The sequence below is a fragment of the Solanum verrucosum genome, unplaced genomic scaffold (assembly GCF_900185275.1).
Source record: "Solanum verrucosum unplaced genomic scaffold, falcon-dt-bn FXZP01000229.1, whole genome shotgun sequence".
Taxonomy (NCBI): Eukaryota; Viridiplantae; Streptophyta; class Magnoliopsida; order Solanales; family Solanaceae; genus Solanum; species Solanum verrucosum.
The window spans coordinates 5,235,135-5,254,414 of NW_026020011.1; the positions used below are offsets into that span (position 1 = coordinate 5,235,135).

The following is a 19,280-nucleotide window of genomic DNA, read 5'->3' on the forward strand; positions in this document are numbered from 1 at the left end:
TGCATGAATAATTGAACTCTACATAACTAATTTATACATTACTAATACCTACATAACTCTAACCAGTAATATTGTGGACTACGTTACATCAACTCCGCCAATGCTCGACCCTCCAATTACATCCTAATGCCAAAAATAGATTAATTTTGCTAGACAATAGGGAGTTACCCTAAGAATTTCTCACCTCCAACCCTAAGATTGTACGTTCAAGTCATCAAAGAAGCAAAAAAGGGCGAAAACTCCTAAGAGGTGTAAAAATTATAATTATTTTAGCTATGATTTGTAGAAGTACTATGGTGGAGTTTATCAAGTAATCACCAGTCTAAAGTTTGATAAGCAAGCAAGACCATCTTATAAGCATGAGAATTAGTTTAGGTAAACAAATGTTTTGAGAAATTAAACTACAGTTTTGGAAATAGTTTAAGACTATCTTACATAAGCTATAACAAAGTTTTGATCCACACAAACATTTACATTGTTTATCTCATGCTCTTCTTCTTCTCTACCATTCATCAGTTACCTTTAGTAGCAAGATGATGTGGTCATCATGTTTTCTTTGTACTCCTTCAGTTCCCTCTGGTACCTTTCCTTGTCCTTCACCCCATACTCTTGATAAACCTGTATAGTATACACTAACAATCAGTATCAAAATCTCTCAAGGTGTGTTCGGTACGAAGGAAAAAAAAAAACGAGTTTCTTACCTATTTTCTTGTGTTCAGTATGTAAACAAAAAAATTATTATAAAAGCATTTGTATATAATCTAAATAAATACTATAGGAGGTGCAATAGTCGGGATGAAGTCATGGGGGTGCGTGCAAATGTGGTGTGTTGGTGGAGGGGAGGGGTAAGGGGATTGCAATCAATGTGGATATCACTTGTAGCACTTGTTTGCCCTACTTCCAGTAGAGAAGTCATTTTTCTTATTTTTCCATACCGAATGCGCACTTAATGTCCCTATATGAATATATTGCAAGTATGCTTCAATCACAAGAAAGTTTGGGCAACCTACATGAATCTTTATCTTCCATGTCACATCTAAAGCCCACATTCTCAATTTATGATGAATCTTCATAATACAGAATAGCACTATATGATCGAGTTTAAACATGCTTACCATTTTTTCTTCAGGAGGTAGATTGTTCCAAGACTCTCCAATCATCTTAGTGAACTCCCTCTCTCTATGTGGATGAAGAGATTTGAGCATTGAATGCTTTTCAGCAAAGAAGAAGTTATACCCACTCCTATTAGGTTTTGGGCGATTAGGATCCCCGTTCCTCCTCCTCCTGTTCCTCCGTCCTGAATTGTTGAGAGGTGTTGAGTAGTAAGGCACAATCGCGTTGCAACTTTGTGCAACAAATTTGGAAGAAGATGGTTGAGCTTGTTGGTTTGGATGGTAAAGTACACCATTGAGAACTTCACTTCCCATTTTGAGGGACACAAAGTAGCCACAGTCAAATTTGGCATCAATTTTCCCTTCAGCTTGGAAGCATGAACCTAAATATACAAGAGAATTTCAAATAGAGAATGTGAGCAACAAAAATAATAGTTAGATGCACGAAGCATTTTACATTCACGCACACAAGTTCAGATGATAAAATTGGTAACTATAACTTACTATTGTAGGTTAAAGTTCACTAACACTATTAAAAAAAATTACGTTATTAATGTGTATAACTTAAATCCTTTAGTAAAATATCAAAATTCTTGAACTAATTAGTACTTATAAAGTGTAATTTAGTCAAATAACACTTTCGTGCGTCAAAATTTTAAAAAATTATATATTAGCACGTCTTTTAAATATATCTCAATACCATATCATATAACACGTGGCAAAAAGTAGATCCTCAATGAGAACAAAGAAACAAGAGGCTAAGATAGATCAAAGTGGAAATTAAATATGCCTAGTTTGGTTTTTAACACATAAATGTATTCGTATATCAAAATAAAAAGAAAAAATAGTATAACCTAGCTAGTAGTAAAAGATCAAAATCCATGAACTAGTTAGTATATATAAAGTGAAATTTAGTCAAATTACACTTTGGTGCGTCAAAACTTAAGTTGTTATATATTGAAACGTCTTTTAAAAAAATATGTCGATATCATGTCATATGATCACATGTGGCATAAAGTAGCTACTCGATGAGAACAACGAAAGAGGAGACTCGGGAAGATCGATGTGAAAATAGAATATTTCTAGCCCAGTAATAACACACAAATATTATCGAATATTGAAATAAATAGAAAACAAATCTAACCTAGTTGCAAAAGATAAATATCAAAATCCTTGAACTAGTCAGTACCTAATAAAATGCAATTTAAATAACATCTTTGTGCATCAAAACTTAAGCAGTTATATATTGTGACATATCTTTTAAATATATCTCAACGCCATACAATACGACACGAAATAACTCCTCCCGTTACCTCGATAAGAAAGAGAAAGAACAGACTCGACAAAATCAAGGTGAAAATAGAATATTTCTAGCACAGTAATCGCACACAAATATTAGCGCATATCGAAACAAATAAAACATTGATTTAGAAAATAAAGTATATATATAATATGAAATTTTGCTAACCTGGAGATTTATCAAACATAGGAACTTCATGTTTGAAAAAGTAAACTTGTTCAAAGTGATGAAGCAAAGTGAAATAATGTTTCCTCAATGCATATGAAGCACTTGTTGTTGTTGGAGAAAACTTGAAAACTAAACTCACTTCTCTCCATTTCTTATCTGCCACTACCTAAATAACAAAATAATATTTGTATATCTTCTTATTAATTTTCTTCAAAAAAAAATAAAATTAATAACTATATCATAAAATCAAATAAATTACTATAATATGAAAAAAAGTAGAAAAAATTTAACCTTGTTAAAGCCACCCCTTTTAGTCACCTCAACATAGAGAACATGCAAATCAAGATCCTTCCCTCCAATCACAGGAACCCTTAATTAAACCAAATCAAACATTAAACAAACATTAATTTTATATATATAGTTTTAACTTATGATTGAATCAACAAATGAAGAAAAATAATTCCTCATGAATATACATCGCCCCTTGTCTCCACTCGTTACGGGTGGAATTCGAGAGGATGAATTCATCTGAATATTCTTAAAATTAAAAGAAATATACTATAAAAAATCAATATTATTTGTGTATGTTTTGTTTTATTCCTTTGATCTTTTCGTGTATTTATTTTTTAATTTTAAATTATTTTAATGAAAATCTTAAAGATGTCTATAAGAGGAAATATGTAAGGGAAAAATTGAATCAAGAATGACAAAAGTAAAATTAAAGGGTTTTTATGTGACACATTATTCGGGCGTAAACATCCCATCTCCTACTTTAAGATTGTAGGTTCGAGCTACAATTACGTCCACTTTGTGCCCAAAATAAAGTGAAAATTCTTGACACACTCACTGAATAGAGTTCACAATCTTCTCATGAGACACTATTGGTGAATTCATCTAAATCTTCTTTGACGAAAAATTGTATGTATTAAAAAAAAAATCCTCGTGAATATTGTCACCTTTTGTCTCCACTCGTTTCTAACGGAACTCGAGAGGATAGATTCATCTGAATCTTCTTCAAATAAAAAATCATACCATACAAAAAATCAAAATTATTTGTATATGTTTTTTTTAATCCCTATAATATTTTTGTGTATTTTTTTTTAAAAAAAAAATTGACTAAAAATCCAAAAGGTGTCATAAGAGGAAAAATGCAAGGAAAAAATTGAAAAAAGAACTACACAATAAAACTAAAGGTTTTTTATGTAACGGATTGCTCACAGGCAGTAGCCATTCCACCTTTAACTTTAAGGTGGTAGATTCGAGCTACGTACTTACCATCTGAATTCAATAGGAAGGATCCATCTGAATCTTCTTCAAATAAAAAATCATACCATATAAAAAATCAAATTATTTGTATATGTTTTTTTTATTCCTTTGATCTTTTTGTGTATTTATTTTTTCTTTAAAAAAAAAAAGTAAGATCCAAGAAGTGTCTATAAGAGGAAAAATGTAAGGAAAAAAATTGAAAAAAGAACTACAAAAGTAAAATTAAAGGTTTTATATGTGAGAGATTACTCGAGCATCAAACATTCCACCTCCAACTTTAAGATTGTGGGTTCGAGCTTTTTACGTGCACTTTGTGTGCAAAACAAAGTCAAAATTCTTGAGAAACTCCCTAAATAAAGTTGTGTCATTCAAAATCTTCTCATGAGACTACATTGGTGGATTCATCTAAAACTTTCTCAACAAAAAATCATATGTATAAAAAAATCAAAATAATTTATATATGTTTCTTTACCCCTTTGATCCTTTTGTCTATTTATTTGTTATAATTTTTTTTTTTTTAGTGAAAATCCAAACATATATGTAAGAATGTATGGAAAAAAATTAAAAATAGAATAAACACAAAAGTAAAATTAAAGTTCACTTATGTGACGGCTTGTTCAAGCGGTAAGCATTCCACCTCTAACTTCAAAGGTTATAGGTTCGAACTACTTACATACACTTTCTGCCCAAAAAAGAGTGAAAATTCTTAAAAGTCATGTCATTAACAATCTTCTTATGAGATGTCATTGTGGATTCATCTAAATTTTCTTTGACGAAAAATTGAATATATAAAAAATCAAAATTATTTGTATATCTTTTTTTTACCCCTTTAATCCTTTTGTCTATTTATTTGTGAATTTTTAAACTCTCTTAGTGAAAATTCAAAAAATATCCATAACACCAAGAATGTAAGGAAAAAAAATATTACTCCCTCCGTCCCTTTTTATGTGGCAACATTTCCTTTTTGGTCAGTCCCAAAAAGAATGTCACATTTCCTTATATGGAAAGTATTTAAATGTACAATTCCTTTTTTACCCTTATTGGTCCCACTTAATCTTAAAATAATACTCCAATACATTTATGAGGAGAGAGAAAAGTGAGTCTACTTTTTAAAGGTCAATTTGGTAAACATTTCAAAGTCTTCATTTATTTCTTAAACTCCGTGCCCGGTCAAATGTTGCCACATAAAATGGGACGGAGGGAGTATTTTTTTTGTAAAAGAAAGAAGAAACACAAAGGTAAAATTAAACTGATTGCTCGTGTGATAAGCATTCAACACCTCGATTTACCACGAAAGTAAAAAAAAAGGGTGAGAACTCCGAGAGGTAAAAAGAAAAGGTTGGATCATTCTTACGAGTCCTTTGCGCCAACAACAGAGTGAAAATTCTTGAGACACTCCCTAAACAGAGTCGGATCATTCACAATCTTCTCATGAGATGCCATTGGTTGAGGATTCATCTCTCTTTTTAGGGTATTGGGAGGAATTAAACCTGTCTGAGACATCATGGTACCACCGGAGACCGGTAAAAACTCGCCGGAAAATCAAGAAACCAGAAAAACAGAGCAATGGAGTTGGTAAAAAAACTTAGAACCAAAATGGAAAAGATGTAATGAATAAAAATGGGATAATTTGGGGTTATTTAAGAAGAAGAAAATTGAAAAAATCAAAGTTATTGAGACAAGTGTTGAAGCAGCGGTTATGTACAGAGAGTTTATAACTTTTGGCTTCTTCTTCATAGCAAAACAGAGGGAAAAAAAAAAAAACTTTCAAAAGTTGTTGAATATCAGTGGGTGAAGGAAAACTACATTAAATTTTCATAATAAGATAATTACCTAGGTTTTTTGAGTTTCATGAGTTATGGTGCAGTGGTGTAGTAGACTAGTAATGAGGTTGTTCCGTTCATAAGCGGAGTTTTTGGATTTAAGTTCTAGATATGAAGAGAAAATCTTGTTAGAAGTGTTACCCTCGAGTATATTTAGTTGATGTTTCAATATGGATACCTAATATAGAGTGAAAACACAGAAACAAAAATATTTCATTCGTTTAAAAAAGAAGACCTACTTTTCGTTTTAGTTTATTTAAAAATGTATATATATGAAGCATTTTATTTCGCAATATTTTAATTTTAATTTTTCGCATGATATGTTTAAGTTTGGTTCATTTAAAGATCGAAATGTAGCACCACAATATTTTAAAGAGCATTTTGGTACATTTAAGATGATATAAATTTAGCACCACAAGATCGAAATGTCTTTTTTGGGTATTTTTTTAAAGGGCATTTGGTACATTTAACATAATTTAAATTTAGCACCACAAGATCGAAATGTCTTTTTTTGAGTCTCTTTTTTAAATGGCATTTTGGTACATTTAGCATGATTTAAATTTAGCACCACAAGATCGAAATATCTTTTTTGAGTATTTCTTAAACTTCGTATCAAATCAAATAAAGTCATTCTGTTTTAAACGGAAGAAATACATCAATTATTAATTGTACTCTTTTTCTGAAATATCACCATTATTCAAGCAGGAGAAACAAACAAATGATAGTTGAAGTGTGTTTTAATAAATGACATTTGGTGATAGTTCTGATAGAAAACGTACGTACAAGTTCAGATATGAAACTCGAAAATCTAGATATTTAAGTATGTTTAGTTTTGATCATTTAACTCTTTTCATTAATTAAAAGCTATGTATTGTCCAAAGTGTACTTGAAAGTGTCTGTACAATTCTCTCTAAGTCCAATGTGATGCTATGCTATATGCTATGTTAAAAGCATTAATAATAGGTTCTGATAAAATCTTTATGGTACAATATAGGTGAATATATTCTGCAGGTTCTTTTTGGGTTGCTTACGTACCTATAAATAACTAAAGCATGCTTCAATTAATCCAATCACCTTCAATTGGTGGGGGGTTTTGCTTTTTTTAATTTGGGGTTCGATATTCGTAATAAAGTCGTATTGTATTAAATATAGATTAGCTAGCATTGTAAAGTTTTCATATTGAGAGTTGAATATTGCTTGCTAATAAAGATCTTCTTTTCTATGCGCTTGACTCGAGTGTGAACACTAGACTTTTAAACATGAATGAAAGAATATATATCACTCTGTCATAACTGTTGGTCAATAGACAGTAATTACGTTTTTCATTTTATTCTTTTCTTTTTTGTCTCTCTCGTGACGTCAATTATCATTGTTATCAAGTCATCAAAATATTTATCAAGAACTTTAGTTTATTTGACATTTTTCATATGAAATAATATTAATTGATAATACATGTGTCGGAGTTAATGAAAGGTTGAACGTCCGAAGATAGATCCTAGGGCCTAGAGGGTTTGGGTTAAGTAGGACTAAGAAAGAGTACTTGCATTGCAAGTTCTGTGACGTGCACAACCTCTTCTCTTGCGTGCTTTGAAATACTTTACTTGAGTCGAGAGTCTGGTAAAAACATGTTTACCTGCACAAGGTAGGAGTAAGGTCCGTGTGCACTCTTTCTAAAATTCCACTTGTAAGATTACACTAAATATATTGTTTCTACTTCATCAGACCTAAATTTTTAACTAGACATGAAGATTTATTTTAAAAAGAGAAAAAGGTTTTTTTAAACTTGAAAGTTTTAGACAATTATAAATATTTGTGCCGTTACAAATTATCTCAATAAGAATTAAATATGAAATTTAAAATTAAGTTGATTCCAAATAAGAAAATACATAGTTTTAAGAAATCAAAAAGAAAAGTACATTACGTAAATAAAGACAAAAAAAATAATAATAAATATCTTGATCATATAAATATTTTTTATCAGTCAATACATCAAATTTTAAACTCTAATTTTATTAGCCTAAGCTATTAAATTTTCTATTATACGGACAATATAAAGAGGAAGGAAAATAAAAAAGAAAAAAAGGACAAGTGAAATCGAATTAATATACATTGATCATGACTAAATAATGTAAATTTTTATTTTATTAAATTGCATTAATTTTCGTAAGTCTTTTTCTTATTTTTTGTTATTATTCTTGAGGTAGGAAATGACATTAATTAATTAATGAAAATCATAAATATATAAAATTCGTTGAGCCTTTCAATTGTGAGCAAGTTTGGGTGGTTAACATTTTTTTTGGGATAATGTTCCTATATCACTCATTTTTATTGTCTTATATATGGTTTTATCAAAATATGTACATTTTGTGATTAATTTGCAGCCTTTCAACTATATGATATAAGTTATGATACACCACACCTTTAGATTAATTCTTATTATAAAAAATATATTCTATTTTGGTAAATTAATTGTAGTATGAAAACCTCTGTCGTTTTACTACAAGTATGCAATTTTTCATTTTATGTTTTGTGTCAAATTGTAATAATATACTGATGAGGCTTCAAATACCGAATAGGAAATTAAAAAACAAAACATATATATACTGATGACACAAAACAAAACTTATGTTAGTGCGTTTTAATTTAGATGAACTTTATGTTTTGCTATTATTGCTGAGTGTAGTTTAACTTTTTGTATTTTAGGATACTAATTGCACTTTAGTATGGATTGCTATCTTCTATGTTGTTATTGTTGTTAGAGTGTAGTTTACTTATTGTTATCTTTTAGACAGAGGTGGATTTAAATTTGAAGGTAGTAGGTTTGTAACGATCATGAAAATATCGTAAAAGTTTAAACTTTAAAAATGTGCTAATGAATACTTTCTCTTTCCCAATTTATATAAGCATCGTTTGACTAGGCACAAAATTTAAGAAAGAAAGGAATATTTTTAAAATTTATCGTCTAAAACAAACCTTAAACATTTGTATGTCTATAAATGATTTATTATTGCTAAAACAAAATAAAATTTAAAGTTAAATTATTTCTGATTATAGAAAGATGACGTTCTTTCTGAATTATTTCTTTAAAAAAGTATGTTACAAAAATTTGGATAATCGAGGTGAAAGAGGTATTAGGAAAGGAATGTCCAAAATAACACATACAAAGAATTTGGATTAAACTTGAGATTGAAATTTGTAGCTCTTCGAGTTTAGTTTCATGAGCTCCAAATAATTCATCATTTGGACGTTTCTAAAAACGAGATTAGCTAAAATCTTAGATAAAAAATGGGAAAAAGTTAATCTCAAATTTTATTTCGAAATTATTATCCTTATCCCACGTACCAAATGAGTCAGCAGTAGTCACTTTGGTGGAAAGAACATATATAACTCAAATTATGCCTTCAACTATGGACTATGAAATGGAGAGGCCCAATATTCCTTTTGCAAATCCAGATTTTTCATCAAGTTTGGAATTAGAGCCCAAAGTAAATAAGCCCATTAGTTGCATATACGAAGGCCCAAAATTATAACATTAGATATGTACTCTTTTTGTGGTCTTTATTGAGCCTTTATTTTTCAATCCTCTAAAAACAAATTTGTAGTGACGGATTTAGGATTATTATTAAGAGGGTTGAAAAAAATAAAAAAAATAGTGTCTAAGATTTGAACTTGGAACTTCAGGGTGAATTTTAAACCACCTAATCCACTATTCACTAAGTCATCCTCTAGTCTTGCAGTGTCTAATCGTTTGCCGAGCGAAATTTGAGTGAACACCATCGCCCCTTTCCATATCCGCCCTTGTACACTTGCCACTCGAAGTAAATTACATGGAAAATTGATAATTTGAGCAAATTAGTTCTTGTGGAGATTTCAATTGCCATGTGATTATAACTGTATAGAATTATGTCATTATATCGTATTACTATCTTGTTGTCATGTTTGAGTTCTTTATAGATATTATATTTTTCTGATCTTTCTATGGACGGATCAATTTGGTACTATTCTTTTAATTACATTAATAATTTAATAATATCGCTAATAATGAAGATTCATAATGTCGATTCGAGCTAAATTCCAAGTAAGTGTAGTTGATAATATTTTGTACACAATAATATGCTAAAAAAGAAATCATTATAGTGTGGACGAGATGGAAGAATATCACATGGCAACTAGCAATTGTCATATGCTTCAATGATTTATTTCTTGAAAACTCAAAAGCCCATCTCTACCTTTTCTTCTCTTTAATATGACAACAATACGTCAAATCTTTCATTAATTTCCTTCTCTTCTATACTCACGTGATATTTGAATATATATAAATTCAGTGACATGTTAAATGTTCTGAATTCTTATTCTTTTAAGTTATTAAGTACTAAATTAATAATCATATGTATATATTCATAGCTGACATGATTTCAACTAAAGTTATTCTGTTTAGCAAAATTCATAGCTGACAGTCTCGCTCTGCCCTGATACATGTCACCATCATTTGTATTTAATCCTATGATTATTTACCCTAATATTGGCGTAGCTTAGCTTTATCATGGCTTATTCTAAAAATAAAAAAAATAAAAAAGAAGAAGAAGAAGGAGGTAAGAGTTAAGACCATAAAAAAGGAATTAATAAAAAGTACAAAAAATTATATAACCCATCTTTTACTTTCTAGTCATAATATAGGGGTCAAAAGTCAAATTGTAAAACATAGGGTTGAACTTTGACTAATTTTGGTCGCACCAATATTAGACATAGCTCACAATCATGAAAAATAAGGACCGTTTTGACCATAAAAAAATTATTTATTAATATTGAAATAAATTGTTTACTTTATATTAAATATAATTTGCAAAAAATATAAATAAACATAACTTTATCTTCAATTCTGAATCACAAATTTCAAACAAAATGAAAAATATTTAAAATCTATTATCAAACGCGTACTAAAGTTTGAGGAATCAAATGTAACATGCAATGGATGTTTCGAAAGTCAGTATAATTAATTTTCTTGGCCCTTAATTAGATTTGATGTTTAACTATCCTCTAATTATCTATTTTAATTCTGATTGCATAAATTTAAATGTCCACTTTACCCTTTTATTTTGATGTATTCGAAATAATTATTCCATCGACATATCATAGGTTGATCTACGATATAATTTATGTATTTGGGCGAATTAAGCACGTAACATATTTCACTATGCACCCTATACTATTATTATTACTATGTCATATCAATGTAAGATCGATTACTATAATAATATTTAAACTTTATGTTCTGAATCTGTTTCTAGTGGACATGTAGTAAAAAGAGGATGCATGCTAATTATATTGTTGAGGCCTTTCCATAATCACATAGAGTGGAAGAGTGGACAACATCTATTGAACTATATACGAAGCAAATCCATATTTTAATTAAAAGTGGTGGAGTTTATGTCTTCAAATTACCTACACTAATGACTAATAAAATATTACTTTTTCCAAAAGTTCAATTAATTTACTATGTTTTTGGCACTTCGAGTATTTTTTTTTTATGTTTCAATTATGGTAAGCATGACGTTTGAACAGCATAAGATCATTGTGAATGCTCTAAAAATTGCCCTTGTGATATTATTGGAACACATTGATTCAATTAATTTAAATTTATACGACATTATATGTGATAAGGACACACTATAGTCTTTTAATTTTGATTATACGATTTTTGAACAAGCTAATTTAGACACGAATCATTTCTCATATGTATATATACAACGGTTTAATATGAATTGAATGGTTCTTTGACTTTGTTTTGATTCCGACATCGATTAAATCTCCTGAGACCGACTCATTATCACTAGAGAAAATCATCATTGCATAAATTAATCGAATCATACTAATGAATCGAATGGTTCTTTAACTTTCGTTTTAATTCCAACCATCAACAAAATCTCATGAGACCGACCCACTATTACTATAGAAAATCATCAGACAAATTAATTGAATAAAATTATATTAATACATCAAATGGTTCTTTGACTTTCGTTTGAATTCCAGCCATCGATAAAATCTCATGAGACTGACCCACTATTATTATAGAAAATCATCCCATAAATTAATCCATCAAATTATATTAACGAATCTAATGGTTCTTCAACTTTCGTTTTGATTTCGACCATCAATAAAATCTCATGAGACTGACCCACTATTACGATAGAAAATCATCCCATAAATTAATCGAATCAAATTATATTAACGAAACAAATGGTTCTTCGACTTTCGTTTTGATTCCGACCATCGATAAAATTTCATCAGACCAACACACTATTACTATAGAAAAGCATCACATAAATTAATCAAATCAAATTATATTAACAAATTGAATGGTTCTTCAACTTTCATTTTGATTCCGATTATCGATAAAATCTCATGAGACTAATCCAATATTACTATAGAAAATAATCACATAAATTAATTATAATCGTATCAAATTATATTAGTGAATCGAATGGTTCTTCATCTTTCGTTCTATTCTAACCATCGATAATGAAACCATTCCGCTATTACTATATTAAAAAAAAAACTATTACATAAATTAAAACGAAAAAGAGTAATTAATTTATAGTTGAGAGGTGGGTATGATGAGTGAGACATATCAATGGACAAAAGGGTATATAGGGAAGAAGCATTTACTCTGAAATCAGAAAAAATTGGTCTTGGAAAATGAGTTTTGACATGAGATAACACTGATGAAATAAGTGAACAACATTATTCAATCCATTTGACCATTGCTTTAACTTTAACACACACACACACAGTATAATTGCTATGTTGTCCATCTCCAACTACCTTTTTAACCTTTTCTTTTTTTCTTTTTTTTTTCTTTTTAAAGAGGTCAAAACTTTATTTATTTGATTTATGAAACTTTCTTCCAATTCCATGACCTATTATTGTCCTTCTTTTCTAGAATATATTGTATAGGTGCTGTCGGGATGGGATAGATAAGGATATTTCATGAGTTGAGACTATGAATATTTCAAGGAATTACTTATCTAACACCTTTTATATGAGATAAGTAAAAATCATAACCTGAGAGTGACCAACTTACGAATTTTGGTTGATTTGGCCTCTACACATTAATTTGGAGGTATATTAAATGCGTAAACCAAAATATACTTATTAGTTATTGATAAACTAGTTTGACCAGCTAATTATAAGTTTCGTCAGTCATGAAAGACAAAGATTTTCGTTTTACAATAGAAAGTTTTTTTTTTTACCTCCCAATTAATGTTTCATGGGTGGGATGGGTATTCATTTTTAGAATAGTTACGAAATCTCCATGAATAAAATCAAACATTGTTTCATGATATTTACATGAGATATGACTCTATGAGGTTCCACTTTATGTGAGGTTCCTTCCATCTTAACTAGAAGTTTTGGTTTGCTCACTTTTTTATAATGTGCCTTATAATATCGAATTTGAATTAGTATGATTCTAAAGCAGGTATCAAATCTGCGTGAAAAAATATTATTTTAAAATAAAAAATAATATAATTTTGCAACTTAAACTATACTTTAGTTTTTAATTATTTTTTTGTCATTTAGGTCAGAAGAAATCTAAACCCTTTTTGTTTAGCATCCCCTCCCCCTCTTTTCTCATTAGCTTCAAAGAGGCTTGACGCAGCTACTAGGGTTTTGGGGAATTAAAGACAAGAAAAATACATAAAAGTGATGTTATTCAAACAAGTTGTTTGTAATAAATTTTAAAGTGATGGAAATTGATTATAATAACAGATAAAAAATGATGAAGCAAAATTTTTATTATTGATGAATATTTGTGAGTAGAAGTGTATAATTTTGTTTATCTCTGATTTTTTCTCTTTTAAATATTCCCAATGATTCGAGGATCATGTATTTCTCCCCGAAATATTTTCTTTGATTTGAGAGTCATTAGTAGCAATTTCTTGAATGTGAGATAATATGAACCTCATTGTGGTATATATCAATCGCCAAGAACATTGGACAACACGTGTTTTGAGAAAGACAATATTTGATATCTTAATCTCTCTATGACTTTTCAAAGAAATATATCTCATTTTATAAACAACGTTAGTTAGAGTTTAGATAAAGTAGCCTCCAAAAATTCTAATCCGCCTTAGAATTTGAAGACAAATTAGACTTGTTTCATTGAATCCTGTTTTAAATCTGATAAAATTTTGATGTCTACTACACGAGATACTCATGAAGGAGAAAAGATAATTGATTTTTTTTTTTCAATCATCAAAAACGAGGGTTTTGAGGGAATTAAAGACATGAAAGTGATCTTATTCATGATACAAGAGGTCACAATTCATATGAGGAGCAAAACATAATTAATTTTCTTTTCCTTCATAAAAAATAATCTCTTTTTTTACATATATAAATATGTTGTCTAAATGAAGAAATATTTATTATTTTACAGCTATGTGAAAACACAAGTCTCTCTCAGCATCTTAAATAGTGCTCAACTGCCCTACTTTCAATTACTTTCATATCTACCCCACACTTTTTTTTGTTGTTGTTGTGTGTATATATTTAAGGCCTTTTTTTTCGTTTTCGAGAAGAAGAAGAAAAAAATGATGAAGATTAATTAGTTTCATGGAGGTTTGACAAAGGGTTTCTTACAGAGTTCATTGGCATTCTGTCCACCTCCCTCGTTCTTTTTTCGAAAAAAGGAGGAGGAAAGCAAGATTAGTGTGGAGGTGGGCATACTGCCAATAGAGCTGTGTTGGTTTCTCTTTGTAAAACCCTCATGATGCATCAAGCAATATAGAGAGAATTAATCGCTCTCTAGCTTTTGATATGATGGTAAGTGTTCAATTGTAATAATAAGTAGTATCAGAGTCAAGGTCATGGATCTGAAGATGAAATTTATTATTATCTTCTTATTAGATTCATGACTTTCTCTTTGTTTTTTTCTTGAAGTAAACCATCTTTACAAGGTATAGGGTAAGATTTGTTTACATTTTATATCAAATTTTATCGGTATAATTTCACTGAGTATATTGTTATTGTACTATTAAATTCATATTTTCTTTCTTTAATTCAGTAATTTTTTGTTCATTTAATCCAATTTACACATATTTTCCCTTGAAGCTAGAAAACAAGTTCACTAATGTGTGTTTGTTTGGAGCAATGACCACATAATTGTTGTTGTACGATTTATAGGTCATAGATTCGAGTTATTGATACTTGCATATATATATTTACATCACACCACCTTAATGTGCATTAATCCTTAAACCTTCATAAATTCGAGATGGTTTATGCACTGAGTTGTCCAAAAACAACCGTCCTTCACGATGTCTCGCTAAAAAATCTAAAAACCCTACTTTTTGGTATATCTGTTACCTCCTTTACATACTCATATATATATGAGTAAATCTGATGTTTTTGCTTCTTATGAGGCAAAGTTCGGATTGATTTATCAAAAGGTCACTCAACTAATAGTTATTTCTGTTAAAAAAAATATTTTTCTTCTTGTTCTTCTTTTCAATTTTGGTTTTTTTATGTTTGTGTTTATTTTCTTATGGCATTTCATACAAAATGATTTATCAAGTTTTATATCAATGGTGTATTTTAACATGTTATAATATAATAGATACTCTAATATATGTTTTATTTTTTCAAATTACTAATTCTTCTTCTCATGAAATGTTATATCTAGTTTTTAAATTACTATATATATGGTATACTATAAGCTTAAACTTGAGGTATATAACATAATATTTGACATTGACCCAAGTAAAATAAGGCATCATATGACCTGCTCCTATTTGCTATAATTTGCTCTGTACTCTTTAAAAATATCAACGGGTGTATGTTGAATCCTCCAAAATAGTGTATTTTTAAAGGATTTAATACGAATTTGACAATATTTTTAAAATGTCCAAACAACTTAATTATAATCTATGTGAATAGAAATATATAATATATAGTTACATAAATATTTTAAATATATTTTATTTCATAATTTTAAAAATAATAATTTTGTGCTCAATCAAATACCGACTAGTGACAATGTAGTAGAGCACCATTTTTGGAAGGTGCAACAGACTTTTGAGCACACATGGTGCAGGTGAGTGATTTCACATTTTACATTATACTATGAAGATTATTTTAGTGTGCAAGGAAAAATAAAATAAAATAAAATAAAAAAGAGTAGGCTCATGATTGATATCTGACATTTCCATTAAAGTATATTGGCTATGGTTCTTAGTCTACTTTCTAATTAAAGCAGACCAAATTAAATGCTTTACATATTAGTTGTAGTAGTCATACTATGTGATGAGTATAATTAAGTCCCTACCTACCCAAATTATTTTATATTTCGTTTTAATTTGTTTGTTTTAGTTTAATTTGATGCGAAATTTTAAAAAATAAAGAATTTTTTTGAATTTTTGAGGATGGGTTGGTATATCTCCCTTTGAGTACGTTGGTATATCTCCCTTTGAGTACCTATCTTGTTGATTTTTGGTTTGGTAGCAACTATTTCTAGTATATAGAGCTAGTTTGGTTGATAAAATTGGAGAATTTATCACCTTATTAGATTTAGATGCAAGTAATTTTATGTTTGGTTGCTTGAATAAGGAGATTAAATTTTGGTATAACTTTTATATCGTTTGGTTAGAATTTATATCTTATAAATAGAAGTATGTTCATAGTTTAAATAAGATTCAGACGAGGCTGAGTTAGTTAGGTTTTTGAAAGTTTGGCTCTTGGCTTCCCTTCCCCTTTTCAGCTTTTTCATTTGTTGGGTGACTTCTTGTTCTCATGTTCGAGTGTTTGGTGATCGTTTAAGCCCACCATAACACAAACCATTTTGTGTGTGGATTCTGGACCATAATTATTTTTTTTGTTTATAGAGTTTTAAATAAGTTATTTGTATATATTAGTTGAATTTATAATATCATCACAGAGTTTAAACTAAGGTTATTGAATTTTACTGTATTTATAATTACTATTATGGCTTCGGCCTGCTTATAATAAAGTAATAATCACATGATTTGATGTATTATCTTATGTGGGATAATATGAAATAAGAATACGTGTATTAACTCTGAGATTGAATTATCAGAGACGAAAATGCTCTTAAAGTAATTAGTGTTGTATTACAATAATCCCTTCATCATTAATCACCACTTAACAATTCTTTCATCATTCATTACTATATATCCTTATATTGTACTAAATCACTGCATAAATAATCACTTATTATTAATTACCACATAACAATTCTTACATTATTAAAGTTACAAGTTCATATATACAATTAAGAAAAAATTACACAAATTTATACTTTGCATCAAAAGTATTAGGTTCATATGAATTTGATAATCTAGAGCTATATATGCCCCCAAGGGAGCTTCTACCAACATCATCAACCTATTCCGAGTAATCCCACAAGTGAAATGTGGATATGATAAGACACTTCCGATAGAAACTATGTAATTATTAAGTACTACTAGTCTACTACTAATATGGGGCTAGTCTCTTGCCTCTCTCACCTAACGGGAGACTACACTGGGCTACCTACTAACCTGTGGCGGATCTAAGATTTTAAGGTTGTGGGTGCTCTGAAAGTGGTAGAAGGAAGAATATAAAAAGACATGTTAACAATGAGATTCAAACTCAAGTTCAACAACACTAAAAGAGTCTTAACTACCCACCCAAGAGTCAATGGACCAATCAGATCATTTGTTCATGGTGCTCTATGCTAATTTTATACAAATACCTCTTAATTTTTACATAAATATATATATTTCGAGACGAGGTTAATGGGTGCTCGAGCACCTGGCGAACTCTATGTAGGTCTGTCCCTGTTAGAGTCCATCCCTGCTACTAACATTCGACCCTAATCTTCAACCATCACATTCAGCAAATGATATTGAAGGCCAAAAATCAATCAGAAAGAAGAACATTACACTGTCATAATAGATAGTGACAAATAGGTATAGTAAAAATTTAAACTTTAGCAAAAGGAATGGTAGTTTAGATTACTGCATAATGAAGCTTTCTCCATAGGAATGTACCATGAGAACTCAGAAATGAAACTTAATATGATCCAGAGTCTATAAATAGCTTAAAATACGAATTAAAATTATTATACAACGCATTATTTCCTTCATGAGCGCGCCACAATCACTCACAGAGATGAACTTAAACGATCAAGATCCACAAATCCAAAAAGCACTGCCCGGTTACGTTCCTTAACCTTCACTTGATAGATAACTCTGCACATTGCAACTGGCCTTTTTAGTCTGTTAAACACCAATAGATAGAACGAATCATATAGTAAACGACGTACTAATTTCACATACCTCAATCCTTCCAACCACATTTCGGTGATTAAAGTTTCTCCTGGATAGACATGTAGTAGAAATCTGCCAGATACACTCTTTATCGTGTTCTGATCACCACCGCAAATACATTTAATGATAGTCCTAACTGCAAATCCAAGTGTGCACAACCCATGCAGTATTGGACGAGAAAATCTAGGCAAATATATCGAAAGAAATAAGATTGCAGAGACTAATATTGGTACATGCAAGAAAACAGATGAAAGAAAAGATAGTAACATGATATTGATCCACTAGAACTAGAAATATAATAAGGGTGACAAATTCAACTTCAGCATTGCAGAAGAAAAAATAAATCCATCAGCTGATGTACTTGCGAAAAAGAGAGCTAATTGACACTTCAAAAAGAACATAAATCTTTAAATAAAAGAAACACTTTTATGGATCAGGGTATGTCCTTAGAGTTACAAATATTCCAACCAAGGGCGTTGTCGAGCTCCACTTGTTAAAACCATGAATATTATGAGATGGACAGTAATATGGTTGTTGAAATTACCAAGCCGTGTATAGTTAGGTCTAAGCACCATATCCAAGTTTAGATTTCAAATATTTGAAGTTTTTAGTTTTTCCACTTACATTCCAACATGCATTTCCACCAAAGGACTCATCTTTCAGGGGTATGCCCCAGAAGAAAACTGAAGTCTAAAGATGGTTAGGAGCTAAGTTGGTCGGACTCTCCAAAAATGATGCCGCACCAATGTTGGATCCTCCAAAAATAGTGTATTTTTGAAGGATCCGACACAGGTGCGGCATCATTTTTGGAGAGTCCGACCAACTTAGGTTGGGAGTGCGTTCTTTTTACTTACTACAGTTGTTGGAAGAAATTATTTTGGGGCAGGGGAGTTAGGCCTAAGACACTGGGGAACAACACTATCACAAAATATTGCACTGGGAAACTCTTTAAATCTTTTCCCTTTTATTTTCTGTTCACCTAGTCCACAGGCTAGGCTCACTGCATCAGCATTTAATATGGGCAAAGCTGAAGGGACAAAAAGATTACCTCTCTTAACAACTTAATAGCTGTAAACCTTAATCATACTTCCAGTTAAGAAAACTTGTTTAAGTTTGGTGATATTTCGTTCTAGAAGTCGGGAAAAATAGCAAAACTTGCAAGTTCCCACATGATATGCTTCACACTCAAGGAAGCAGCATCTCTAGTTCGACAAATGAATTTTCTTTATATTTAGTGCAAACAACGGGTGGTCCATGTCTAATATCACACAACTTTAATAAGCATCAA

General features: G+C 30.1%; 2 protein-coding genes across 3 annotated transcripts in view; both read right to left on the reverse strand.

Annotated features, from left to right (window-relative positions):
- Positions 1 to 334: 334 nt before the first annotated feature.
- Positions 335 to 5,349, reverse strand: LOC125820075 (high mobility group B protein 9-like). The gene is made up of 5 exons (XM_049499490.1): positions 5,201 to 5,349; positions 2,872 to 2,950; positions 2,581 to 2,746; positions 1,116 to 1,495; positions 335 to 618 (listed from the first exon to the last, which is right to left on the reverse strand). The coding sequence occupies exons 1-5, from the start codon at positions 5,347 to 5,349 to the stop codon at positions 523 to 525; spliced, it is 870 nt and encodes a 289-aa protein (XP_049355447.1). The 3' UTR covers positions 335 to 522.
- Positions 5,350 to 17,663: 12,314 nt separating this feature from the next.
- LOC125820422 (enoyl-CoA hydratase 2, peroxisomal) overlaps positions 17,664 to 19,280 on the reverse strand; it is a 48,831-nt gene continuing 47,214 nt past the window's right edge. For both annotated transcript variants that reach the window (XM_049499851.1, XM_049499852.1), the window contains 2 exons: positions 18,002 to 18,175; positions 17,664 to 17,914 (listed from right to left, as the gene is read on the reverse strand). In XM_049499851.1, coding sequence (XP_049355808.1) covers positions 17,827 to 17,914; positions 18,002 to 18,175 — 262 coding nt within the window. In that variant the 3' untranslated portion in view covers positions 17,664 to 17,826. The remainder of the gene's footprint in view (positions 17,915 to 18,001; positions 18,176 to 19,280) is intronic.